The sequence below is a fragment of the Sinocyclocheilus rhinocerous genome, unplaced genomic scaffold (genome assembly GCF_001515625.1).
Source record: "Sinocyclocheilus rhinocerous isolate Xijiao unplaced genomic scaffold, SAMN03320098_v1.1 scaffold402, whole genome shotgun sequence".
NCBI classification, from domain to species: Eukaryota; Metazoa; Chordata; class Actinopteri; order Cypriniformes; family Cyprinidae; genus Sinocyclocheilus; species Sinocyclocheilus rhinocerous.
The window spans coordinates 627457-640393 of record NW_015626336.1 but is presented as its reverse complement, the minus strand read 5'-3'; the positions used below and the strand labels follow the sequence as shown (position 1 = coordinate 640393).

Genomic DNA, 12937 nt, shown 5'->3' with positions numbered 1-12937 from the left:
CTCAAATATGGCTTATCATCTGAAATATGTAAGTATTAGCAACTTTACATGGCCGCTCAATCTGATGTTAACCTGGAAAAATATGCACTGTTCAAGTGTCTGTGCGGAAGCTGAACAGTTGCTCACTGTGTGACAGATGGAGGCGCCGGTGCGCTCCACTTACTCTTAAAATACTAGTCATTTTTGATCATACAGATAAGAGTGTAATACATCTTTCAAATCTGTAAAGACTCTACGTTTATTCGTCTCGGTCTCTGTGAACTTGAGCGTGAAACTCCATGTATATCTTTGCCTTACAGACATGAAAAATATATATAGAGAGAGTGAAATGTCTACTTTAAATGAAACAATTCAAATGGAAAACAATTTCTCAGATTATGTAATCCGTATGAAACATGCATACAGGCGCATCACTACTGCGGAGATGACGAGTCCGTGTCGCCGACTTCATCTCTGAAGCTGAAAACAAAGAAAGCACTAGTTTATCAAATTATTAAAATGCTAATGCAGTCTTTATTAGGCTATGTAGGTAATTAAAGGCTCATTATAATGATTTAAATGGTTTATTAATAAACGTGCGATTAGTCGACTAATGCTTCAAATGAACGACTACTAGTCGACCAGAAAAATCCTTAGTCGACGGCAGCCCTAGTCATTTGCATCTGAATGAGTTTGCGGTTATTGAATAGACTGTTAAGTGTGTATTAGTGGTGCTTGTCTTTACTGTTGCTCATATGTAGGGTTAGCTATTTGAACAAACAGCAGAGTTTTACACTTCGACAGACAAGGAATTATACCTTGAATCATCCTAGTAACCACTCAGAATTCCCTAGCAACACATGAAAAACATTATACTAATTATATTAGGTATCTGGAAACAATACATTATTTTATTTTATTTTTCCAATATTAATTTTTAGGTATATGTAAACAATGCACACAAGTTATTTTGTTTTGTTTTTTTATTTTATTCGTTTTATTTTTGTTTAATCTTAGTTTATATTTAATTGTATTTTTTATTTAGTATTTTATAAACAATACTAATCATTTTAAGTATCTGAAAACCAATATGCATAACATTTTATTTTATTTTTAATTATATTTTTTAATTATGTTTCATTATTTATTTATTTATTTATTTAATAACTAATACTAATTATTTTAGGTACTTCAGAATTTAATTGGTGAATATCCTGCTTTTGTAAGACTAGTATTACACATAATCATCTATCCAATTATTTATTTAACCCATTATATACTGGCAGTATACACTCATCCAAGGCTTATTTATTGTGCAACATACCAGTGCCTAAACGACCACCCAGAACTCCCTAGCAACCACACAGCAGCACACTGTAATATTTTGAATACCTTTGCAACCCCATGAAATGCCATCGCTAACACCCAGAACACCCTAGCATTGCAGCACGAGGAAACGCCACTCATAATCCGTTCAGAAAATCTATAACTCGAAGTTTTTTCCGCAGGTCTGAAGTTTTTTCTGGCTGTTTGTTTGTGTGTTTTGCTGAGAGGGAGTTTCTGAATCATACTGGCAGTGAACACGGGCGTGTTTGCGAAGCCTGATAGCTTGTTTATGGGCCAAGCGGCGTCTGGCGTGGGGCTGCGGTCATCACGCTTATCCGCGCATGTTCAACCTTATCCTGGCAGCAGCGCCGCTCCATCTGCCCAGCACATGCTGCCGTTGCAGCGCCAGGATGAGAGGGGCGGGGTCTCGTTGTCGGGCACTGGTTCCAGGCACTGGGCGGAGGATGTAAATCAACTCATTTAGCACGAGCAGACAATCTGGAGCAAATAAACGTCTCATCAGCTGATCTGAGAGTAAACGCTATGACAGTATCAACGTTTCACACAGTGACTGCTGATCTCAGCACAGTTGTCTGGAAGTGCTGAAATGTCACTTTTTATTTATTTATTTTTTTTAAATAAGTTGTCATTCTGAAGTTTATTTTTGTGTCAGATCTGGACTATCTGGCTAGTGCAACTAAGATTGGGGTCAGAAGTTTTTTTTTTTTTTTAAGAAATCAATACATTTATTCAGCAAGAACTCATTCAGTTTATTAAAAAAAGATAGCAATGTATTTTGTGATACTACAAAATATTTATATTTCAAATAAATGCTGTTCTTTTACCCTTTCTATTCATTAAAGAATATTTCTTGAGCAGCAAATCAGCATATTAGAATGAACACTGAAGACTGGAGTAATGATGCTTAAAATTCAGCTTTGCATCACAGGAATAAATTACTTGTTAAAATGTATTTAAATAGAAAATTTTAATTTTAAATGATTAAATGATTTTATGATTTAAATGATTTTAAATTGGAAAAATATTTCACAATATTCCTGTTTTTATTGAATTTTTTTATGAAATAAATGCAGCCTTGGTGAGCATAAGACTTCTTTCAAAAACATCAACAAATCTTACTGACCCCAAACTTTTAGCACATATGTGAAGTTGTTTCTCTCTTTATTGTGGTTCTGCAAATAAATATGTTTATGAGAAAAATAAAATAAATTCAAAATTTAGAGATCTCATGGTCACCTGAACTTTAAAATGCTGACATTTAAATTCAGAGTCAGTTCAGATTAAGTCTATTTCAAATTCTGAATTTTTTTTAACCTAAAATCAAACAAGCAAAAAACAAATAAATAAGCATGGTTTTCAGATACTTAAAATAATTAGCATTTGTTATATATAAAATAAACAAAAAATAGAATTCAAAATAGAATGAATAAATAAATGTTATATGTTTTGGTTTTTGGATACCTAAAATAATTACTATTGAAAATAAATTTATAGAATTTATAGAATAAAATAAAAATAATTAAAATACAATTAAAAATTAATTATTTTATTTCTATTTGTTGTAATTTGTTTCAGCTTCAATTCAGTTCATATTCAGTACATTTTTGTTCATAATTAGTCCAGTTCAAAGGGGTTTCCATGGTCTTTTTGTGTTCATTGAGTTCTGTTCAGTTTGTAGGGATTTCTGTGGGCATCTAAGTTTTAAGACACTGGTATTAAAATCTGTTTTCTTGTACTGATTGATGCTGACAGGCAGTCAAATGTCAGGGAGAATCAGTTGTAGGGATCTTCATCCCTGTCATACCGCACATGTCTGCCTGTCTGTCTTTCTCTTATGGATTGAATTCTGAATGTAAGAAAAAAACACCAGTAAACATCATCTCCTCCTGATTGAGACAGTCTGCTGCCGTCAGAGTCTTTCTGCAGGATGCGGACCTGCTTCCCTCATGTTCCCTTTGTCCTGGTACTGCAGTGATGATGATGATGATGGTCATCTCCTGACCTCTCCACCTCTCTGACTCTCTGTCAGCAGAGCATTGTGAGTTCAGAGGTTCAGGTGTTTGTGTGGATCTCCATAGACTGCTGTTGACATTCCCAGTTGGGATGAAGTTCCTCAGGGATGATTTTTAATGTCAGATTCACGCAGACGCTGCTGTAGCTCTTGATGAAGCACACAGACTGTCAGAGGTGCTGTCTGACTGAAATATGATTGTGTTTGATATACTGTCAAGGTTATGAGAAGAGGAACGTAATCCTCTCCGAAGTAAGCAGATCCAAATTCAGTTAATATTTTATACTTATTTTTATAATCTATTTTATATAATACTACAAGTGTCAATCATTCATGTGAATAAATAAATGTATATATAATTGTATTATGTATAATTAAATGACAATAACAATTGAAATATATATAGAAATTCATATACTTTATATATTAAATTAACATATTAAAAAAATATTTAAAATATATCATAAATTTATATTCTATGTAATTTATTATCATTTATAATATAATGTTTGTTTGAAATATATATAGAAATTCATATACTTTATATATTAACATATTAAAAAAATATTTAAAATATATCATAAATTTATATTCTATGTAATTTATTATCATTTATAATATAATGTTTGTTTACTTTAAAATGTAGATGCTATATAAAAAAATTAAAATATATATCAATTGTTAAATATAAATATATTTAACGTACATACATTTAGATGTTTAAAATAGCTAATTTTATACAATAACGTTGTTTGTGTCTCAAGTCATCGCTGTTCATGATACTCTTCCTCTCCGTTCCTTGGTCTCAATTCAGTTTATATTCAGTTGCAGTTCAGATTCATATTCCATTTTAGTTCAGTTCAGATTCAAAACTGGTTTTATTTAATTGGCATGACTCTCTGAATGCATTGTTCTTTTTAGTGCATGCAAAGAACAAATGTTTAGAGGTCGACTATTAATAAATTATAATAAATATGCAATTTCTCTACAGGCAAGGATAAATCAGAGAAGAACTTTGCTCTGTCGTTTGTGAAGCTGATGAGGTATGACGGCACGACGCTGAGGGATGGAGAACACGATCTCATCGTCTATAAGGTGAAAACGCAATCGCATACACACACACACACACACACACACACGTCTGGTTTGCTATCCTTGTGGGGACTCTCCATAGGCGTAATGGCTTTTCTACTGTACAGACCGTATATACTATCGCCCTTCACCAACCCTACACCTAAACCTACCCCTCACAGGAAACTTTCTGCATTTTTAGATTGTCAAAAATCTTCATTCTGTGTGATTTATTAGCTTGTTTACCCGTGGGGACCTCAATTTAGGTCCCCACCGTGACACGAGTCCCCATGAGTCTGTGTGTATTCAGGTTTAAGTCCCCACCAGAATAGAAAAACAGGTACACACACACACACATATATGTGAGCTGTATACTGATGCTGCTTGTCCTCGTTTGTCTCATTTAACCTTTGGCCCCACATCACAATGTAATCATTATGCAATTAAGCTTTGTTCGTGTATTTAGTCTCTTCATATCTGCATATTAAAGAGCTTCATTAATGCGGAACTTCGCCTGGTCAAATCCTTTTTGAGCTGTGCAAATTAACCCTCATACAAACTGATCTGATATTGGTTTTACTGCTTGTGTAAAACTGGCTACATTAAAGAAAATGTAAATTTCATTTAAACAAGCCTGAAGAGTGTGTTGACTGACTGACAGCTGTCAATCACTGAATGCATTCCTCAGTCTCTCGTGCAAACCAGTGTTGTACTCATGACTGTGTGTTCATATATTTGTAGGCTGAAGCCAAGAAACTGGAGGACTCCACCATGTACCTGAGCTTGGCCTCCACCAAACCAGAGATGGAGGAAAGAAACCCATCGTCTGGGAAGAACACGCAGAATCTGGGCAGCTTCTCCATCAGCAAAGACTCGTTTCAGATCTCGACGCTTGTTTGCTCCACCAAACTCACGCAGAACGGTGAGACACGTCGACTTGCATCATTTCCCAATCCCATTCCTGTCGCTTTTTCCGCATCATTTCCTCTCCTTTCTCTATTCCTCTATCAAAAAGACCACAAACAGAATAACCAGAGCTGACAAGTCAGTGTTCACAACCAGTTTACTGCAATGTTGTGACACATATCAGACTGAAACTGTATTTTGAAAGTGGACTTTATCCAAGAACGGATTAAATTTGTGATAAAAAGTGGTTTCTATATCAAGTAGCTGAAAAATAAGAGCTTACTAATGTCAACCAATGTTATTTTAGTATCTTCAAGATACTATTATAATTTTCACTAACATTTTGAATAAGTTTATTTTTATTCATCTGTTTTGATTTGTTTTGCTTCGTCTCATTTTTATTAGTTTTAATATTTGTGTAGTTTTTATTCATTTTTAATTTCAGTTTCAATTTATTTTATTAATTAAAAAATGAGATGATGATTATTATTTTAATGTTATTTTAGTTAACATTTATTTTATTTATTTATTTAATTATTTAAACTAGTTTTTTTTCTTAACATTTTAATAAGACTATACAAAAACAAATATTTTCATTTGTAATAATCATCAGGATTGTATGACCAGGAATGTCTAGTAAGGTATAGTTTTTATTCACATTAATTTTAGTTATTTTTATTCATTTTTAAAATAACATTTTATTTAAATTCATCAAGTTAAACTACATAAATAAGAAATGTTGCGCTGGCAACTTAAAAGTAATTTTTTTTTATTTTGATAACTTTTTCAGTTAACATTTAAAGTGACAAATTATTATTAAAAAAAAAGATTTTAGTTTTAGTAAACTAGAAGTTTTTAGTAGTTTTACTTTTGGTAAACAAAGCAATTAATTACATTTTGATAAAGACTGCAAAAACTGTATTTTCATCTGGAACAACAAGCATCAGGATTGAATGACTGGAAATAAAGTAAGTGAGTAAATCATCAGGTTTAATTTGACGTCATCTGTATGTTTTGTGTGAGATGCTGTGTCTGGTTGGCAGCTGTGAGGAAGTGCAGATGCGGGAAGATCATTACAGTCGGATCACATACAGGATGCAGTGAAGTCCACCGCAGTCCTGACGCAATCTCTGCTTTACTCCCTCCTCTCCTCTTAAGCATGTGTGTGTTGCTCTATGAATCTCACAGAAACTGCTTGCCCATCAGCCTTTGGTCATGCTGTAGCGGCAGGTGTGAGTATGTACGGCGGACGGCTTCATGACTGGAGAGTCCTGCTGTCGTAAATCTGAGGAGATGGTTTGAAATACTGCAGGAATGTAAAGTCAGAGAATGAAGATCGCGGCGGGAATGCACAGCCATCCAAGCGTAGGACAATGAAAATATATGATAACGAATAAAAGACAGAAATGAGCCAGTGTTTCTTTTATAGATCAGTCCACAACGCCATAGCAAACTAAATTGCATTGCATCTGAGTCGTGAGCTTGCAGACTAGATTGATTGTGATAAACAAGCTGGTTACAATGCAAAGACACTAAATAGACAACATGTTTTTGAATTTAGTGGTCTTCTAGTGTCAAATGATTCATTTGAGCCGTTTTTAATGAATCTTTCAGAAAAACTCACAAGGTTTTGAATCAGTCTGATGAATGTTTACTGAATTTGTCTTCTAGTGTCAAATGATTCTTTTGAGCCATTTTTAATGACTCTTTCAGAAAGGCTTACAGGTTTTGAATCAGTCTGACAAATGGTTACTGAATTAACTTTGTCTTCTAGTGTCAAACAACTCCAGTGGTGAAGAAATCACACACTGTAGCTTTAAATTAGGTTAAGAATAGTATAGTTTTATTTAATTTATACCCTACTGTTCAAAAGTTTAAAGTTTTTTTTTAATGTTTTTGAAGGAAATGCTCATCAAGGCTGTATTTGATCAAAAACCCAGTAAAAACAGTAATATTGTGAAATATTATTAGTTTAAAATAACTGCTTTCTATTTGAATATATTGTAAAATGTAATTTATTCCTGTGATCAAAGCCGAATTTTCAGCATCATTACTCCAGTCTTTAGTGTCACATGATCTTCAGAAATCATTCTAATATGCTGATTAGAGAAACATTTCTAATTATTAGGGGTGCTCCGATTGATCGGCTACCGATCATTATCGGCGCGGGTGAAATCATTATAATGCTGAAGGTTAGGTACTCACCTTCATATTTCTTCATTAGATAACTTATAAAGTAATTTGAAAACATTGTGTGAGACGTAATTTCACAAACAGCGAGAGTGAATGACCGCACACGCGGTCTCTCAAAATACGCAAATGTCTTCAAATCACTACATCGCGTCTGTCTATAAGCGAGCTGCACAGTTGACAGAGGAATTGTCACTTGCACAATCGAGGCAGTGTCACATCGTCACTAAAGTTTATAAATTGCATTACTTTTTAATCGGTCTTTGTCTGTCACGTGCGTTTATTATGTGTGACGTCACCGAGGCGCCATTTTGAAGGTATCGTTGCATTGAGCAGTGAACTAAAAGTGTGCAGAGCCGTGCAGTAAAGACCGATTAAATCGTCATACTGGAGAAACAGATGCAAACCAAGTAGATACGGTACCGAGATAATCTCAGCAAATTTTTTTAGGAACCGTAATTTATGTAATTTGTCACTGATGATGATTAACAATTAACACTGATCCATACTAACGTTACCTGACGCAAAAAGTTGAGTGCCACCGGCATCGCTGCCTCCAACCTCGTTGGATATATGATTATCTTGTTTATAGTATAAAAACTTATTTTATTTACTTATACACTTATATGTTCTGTTTTTGTCTACCATTGATTTGCACACATAATTTGCACAATTGTAAGTAATTACATCATGTGAGTCTCTACCATTAAACCTTACCCTGTTTGTTCACAATTTTCCGTACTTCATTTGGCTGATAACAAGTACTGATAAGTACTAATAACAAGGAGACAATCAAAAACACATTTATGAAAATGGCATTATACATACTTTATTATTAATGCAACTCTGTGTTAAAAATCAGTTTCAAAATGCATAATAGAATATGTGACCAGCATGATGAATCATCAACACACTGTTTTCTTAAGTGGACACAGTGCAAGTACTACAAAGAAAACTGAATAAATTACTACTAATAATAATAAGATGATTTGATGCTTCTGCCAAACATTTCTGATGACCCTTTCTGCATGGATTCTTAGAAGTGCTAGACGATCTGTCAAATACTAAATAGTGCTTGTAGGTAGAAGACATTTTGACACACACTTTCACACTGAATGGTTTCTCTGTGGAAATCTCAAAACAGTCTATCATTGCTATTCTGTGTCCAAAGGACTCCACAAACTAGTGAGGCATAATTTTGTGCCTGTCACAGTTGTCTAAAACAGTGTTTGTGCAGGCAGATCCAATCTGAGGTGCATAAGGTTAAGTGAGTTTTTGACCTTTTCTATCATGTAATTCACTATTGCAGACTTTAACACAACAAGAACGTACCATTTTAAATCAAATAAAAAAGACAATTCTCCAACTACAGAACACCTCGGCTTTGATACCCTACAAATGGCGGAGATACCCAAAATGCACTTCAATTCTCGTGAGTGTGACGTCACCTGACAAAGACCGATTCTTGCCAGTGTTTAAACATTCAGCGCTCGCACGCTCTCCTGGAGACTGAGCTCTCATGCACACTCGCACTCGCAGCGCACACACATAATGCCAGGTTCACATTACTCCGTTTGCAGTGCGTATGTGGTGCATATTTTTTCCGCGCTCATGTTAACGGATTAAACTCCTGAATGAAAGCTGCTTCCCCCCTCACAAGAGTCACCTACGAGGGGAATTCCACCCATTTTCAAAAATGAAATTCAGGCCCTGAATAAATGTCTAAAAATCCTGATTGGAGTATCACTATAAATAGTTATAAATGATAAAAAAAGAAGGCTTTAAAAAGATCGGCTTTCTGTGATTGGCGATCGTTGATCGGCCTCAAAAATCCTGATCGGAGCACCCCTACTTATTATTATGTTGAAAACAGTTGAGTTGTGCTGCTTCATATTTTTATGGAAATCATTAAATGACAATAGAACTTTGAAATATAAACGTTTTGTAGCATAAATCACTTTTGATCAATTTAATGCATCCTTGCTTAAAGTATTAATTTCCTTATATATACTGACCACATTTTCATTCAGTTTATGGAGGGGCTGTCATAGGTTTTAGTTATCTGTTTTTTTTGAGCATGTTTATATAAACAAAAGTGTGACAGTCTGCTGATATAGACATGTTGTAAACGTCACTTGAGTGAGATTCATGTGTGTCTGTGTGAGTCAGTCAGAATGCAGAGCAGCTGAGCGTTAGTGATGCCACCGGTGCATGAAGTCACATCAGAGAGCGTGCTGGCCCTGCCACCGCAGCGATGAAGACAGAGTAGCCTTGGTTAGCTTTTAGCATTTGTGCTTTAGACCAGAGCAGGTATGAGGAGGAGACGGACCACTGGCTGAAAAATGAATGAGAGAACGGCCAGCATGCATTACGAATGGAAGTCCTGACTTTTAGAATAAACGCTTGAGTAAAATTTAAATCCAAGACGGTCACAGGGTAACCAGACGTCCCCGTTTTCCAGGGACAATCCTGTTTGACTGGAACTGTCCCCATTTTACAGCACCTTTAAAACATCCAGTAAATAAACCAGCGTTATTTAGGTATCACTGAGATACTATTATAGTTTTTATTAATATTTGGATTTAGTTTTTGTTTTTAGATTTACATTGTTCATTCTCATTTTAGTGAAAGGTTTAGAAATTGTATTTATTTTGAAATTTTTAATTATTTTAGTTTTAATGTTGCTATAGTTTAGTTTTATTATATTTGCTGTTATTTTAGTAAAGATTAAACTAAATGTAATCGAGTAATTCTTTGTAAATTTGGTGAAATAAAATAAAAAAATAAATAAAAAAATTTTTCAAGAAACTTTATAATACAGTTTTAGTTAATTATAATAACCCTGATATACACACAGGGATGCAAACTCATCATAAATGAAAAAAGATGAAAAAGATGAGCCTGAAATTTGCTAATTAATGTGCCTTTTTAACATTTAAATAGTTAAAAAGTTGTACTTATTGTATACAATATATTTACAGTTTGCGAAAATTTAAATATTGCATACAAATAAAAAATACTAAAAATAATAGTTTAACACAGATCATATGTTCTCATCAGGGTTATTATAGTTAACTAAAATGAAAATTGTAAAAAAAGTTACTTGAAACAAACAACTGAAATAAAATATAAAAACACTTTAACATTTGCAACTTTTCTCTCTCTCTTTTTTTTAATTTATGTACTTGATGTACTAAAATACCTAAAACCACAACTGGAGGAGAAAAAAAATACAAATGTCAAAAACACAACAAAATTACTATAACTTCAAAATATGAATAATCAAAATATTGATAAACACTGTAATCGCATCTCAGTGATACAAAAAATGTTTCTAATTATTATTATTTTTTTATTAAATGAACTATTTTTGGTCTGTTTTATATTTATTTAATATTAATTTTAAATATTAATATTTAATATCCGTTCATATTTTATTCATATTTTGGTTTTTGAATGGTTAATATTTACTATTTTATCATTGTGTGATTTTTGGTGACTTGTATTAAAACCAGTTAAGGTCAGTTTGACACAAACATCATAATTTGAAATTATAATAATATATATGGAAAAAAATGACTGTCCCTTTTTTCAGTCATTGATAATTACAAGTGAGATTTCAATGATATTTCAGCCACTGATCTATTTAAATGTGCCTGGTTTCCATTTCAGAAATCTGGTCACATTCTCACGTTCAAAGCTGACTTGTGACTCTCTCTTCTTTCCTCTCTCTAATAAGTGGTGAGAAATAAGTGCCATATCATTAAACTTCGCAACAGTTGCTGATCTTTGATGTAAATCAGCTTGTGCTTCAGAGACTCTTCGAGACACTCCAAACCGGAGCTCGCAAACACTTCACTGCCGTCAGAATGCCAAGATGTTTTCTGCTGTAATTTCAAAGCTCCCATGCCAGATGCGGACACGAGCATCGATAGTCCTTGCCACGAGCGTCTGCGATCAGAGCGCTTTTTAAAGGCCACCTTTATCCCCGCCGGACGCCGGCGTAATTCCTCTCACATAGCGTGTTATGAGGCCGGTCGTGCTTGCGAATTGATTACAGAGGTGCTAACGACAGTTTTACGCGACCCTTGAGCCATGGGGGCAATTCAGACGGCGCGTTAATGAAGACCTTTGTCAGAAATCCCCCCAAAATCAGCGTTTGGCAGGTAGCAGACGCAGTAATGAGGTCGCTGAGGATTCCTCAGGCTGAGGCATTAGCATATAAACACAGGTTTTTACTGTTGTGTAGGCCGTTTTTCCCCCTGCAAGGCCTTGTCCATCAATGCCAGTGTGTTTTCTGTCACAAAAGTAAAATAGAGGCTCTTTATGGAACAAACATTAGCATATTGAGCCGTGGATCCCTGCTGTTCCTCTACGCCAACTATTTCTGGTTTCTGTGTCAGAAACGCAGGTAGAAATCAATGCAGTCTGCAGGAGTGTTGTTTGTGACTCAGGTTTGTTTAGATATTTTAGTTTTGTGAAGCACATTTCCCGGATGATCAGGCGATGAGGCGTTTTTAATAAAGAATGACAGCGCCGCTCTCCTCTTTCGTGGCCTGACAGCTTTTTCTGTCTCTCTGATTTTTATTAAACCCACAGGCTGGGCTTGTAAATGTTGGGATCTTTAACTCTCTTAATCGTCTCTCCCACACAGCTATCGTTCCTGCTGATGTGATATGATGATATGAATCACAGCCTCTGCTCTTCTTCTGTTCACATCCTCTGCCTTAGTTAGTATGCAGTGCTCTGGAATTCTTGATTCTGATTGGTCAGTCTGGGCATTCTGTTTTTGTTTAGTTAATATTTAACCATATAATTGATCAGGCAGCAGTTGTTGTCAGGGTCCCGATCAGCTGTTGGGGTTTATTTTGCGAGTACGACTGACTGTACATATTTTCTTAATGCCAAATAACATTAAGTCAGTTCAACGACAGTTCGAAGTCAGTTCAATGTAGATTTTCTTTTTGATTCAGCTAAATAAAAAAAAATAAAAAAGGATTTGCGTAATGGTTATGTAATTCCATTGATTGTTTAAATCTATATATTTTTTATAATTATTTATACATTTCTTTTATTAAATAGTTAAATATTAAATTATACAATGAGACTAATATATTTATAATTTTTTTTTTTAAATGGTGAAATTTGATAGTATTATATTTATAAAGTTAAATATAAATATTGTGTGTATATTATAATTAGTATTATTATTGTTGTTATAAAGCGAAATACATTCTTAATTATTTAGTGACAGTGAGACTAACATTTATTTAAATAGATAAATTTGAGAAATTATGTTGCGTCTATATATCTACATTTAACATTATAATTATGATACAATGTATCTCTCTCTCTATCACACACACACACACACTTTATTTTACTTATTCTTTCTCTATTCTTTTTCTATTCTATTGACTTGTTTTCTTTTTG

At 34.1% G+C, this 12937-nt stretch overlaps 1 protein-coding gene across 1 annotated transcript in view; it reads left to right on the top strand.

The window, feature by feature from the left end:
• LOC107711371 (dedicator of cytokinesis protein 1-like) overlaps positions 1-12937 on the top strand; it is a 275068-nt gene that overhangs the window by 65708 nt on the left and 196423 nt on the right. Inside the window, exons 15-16 of the mRNA XM_016516364.1 lie at positions 4329-4432; positions 5150-5330. Of these exons, the coding sequence (XP_016371850.1) occupies positions 4329-4432; positions 5150-5330 (285 nt within the window). The remainder of the gene's footprint in view (positions 1-4328; positions 4433-5149; positions 5331-12937) is intronic.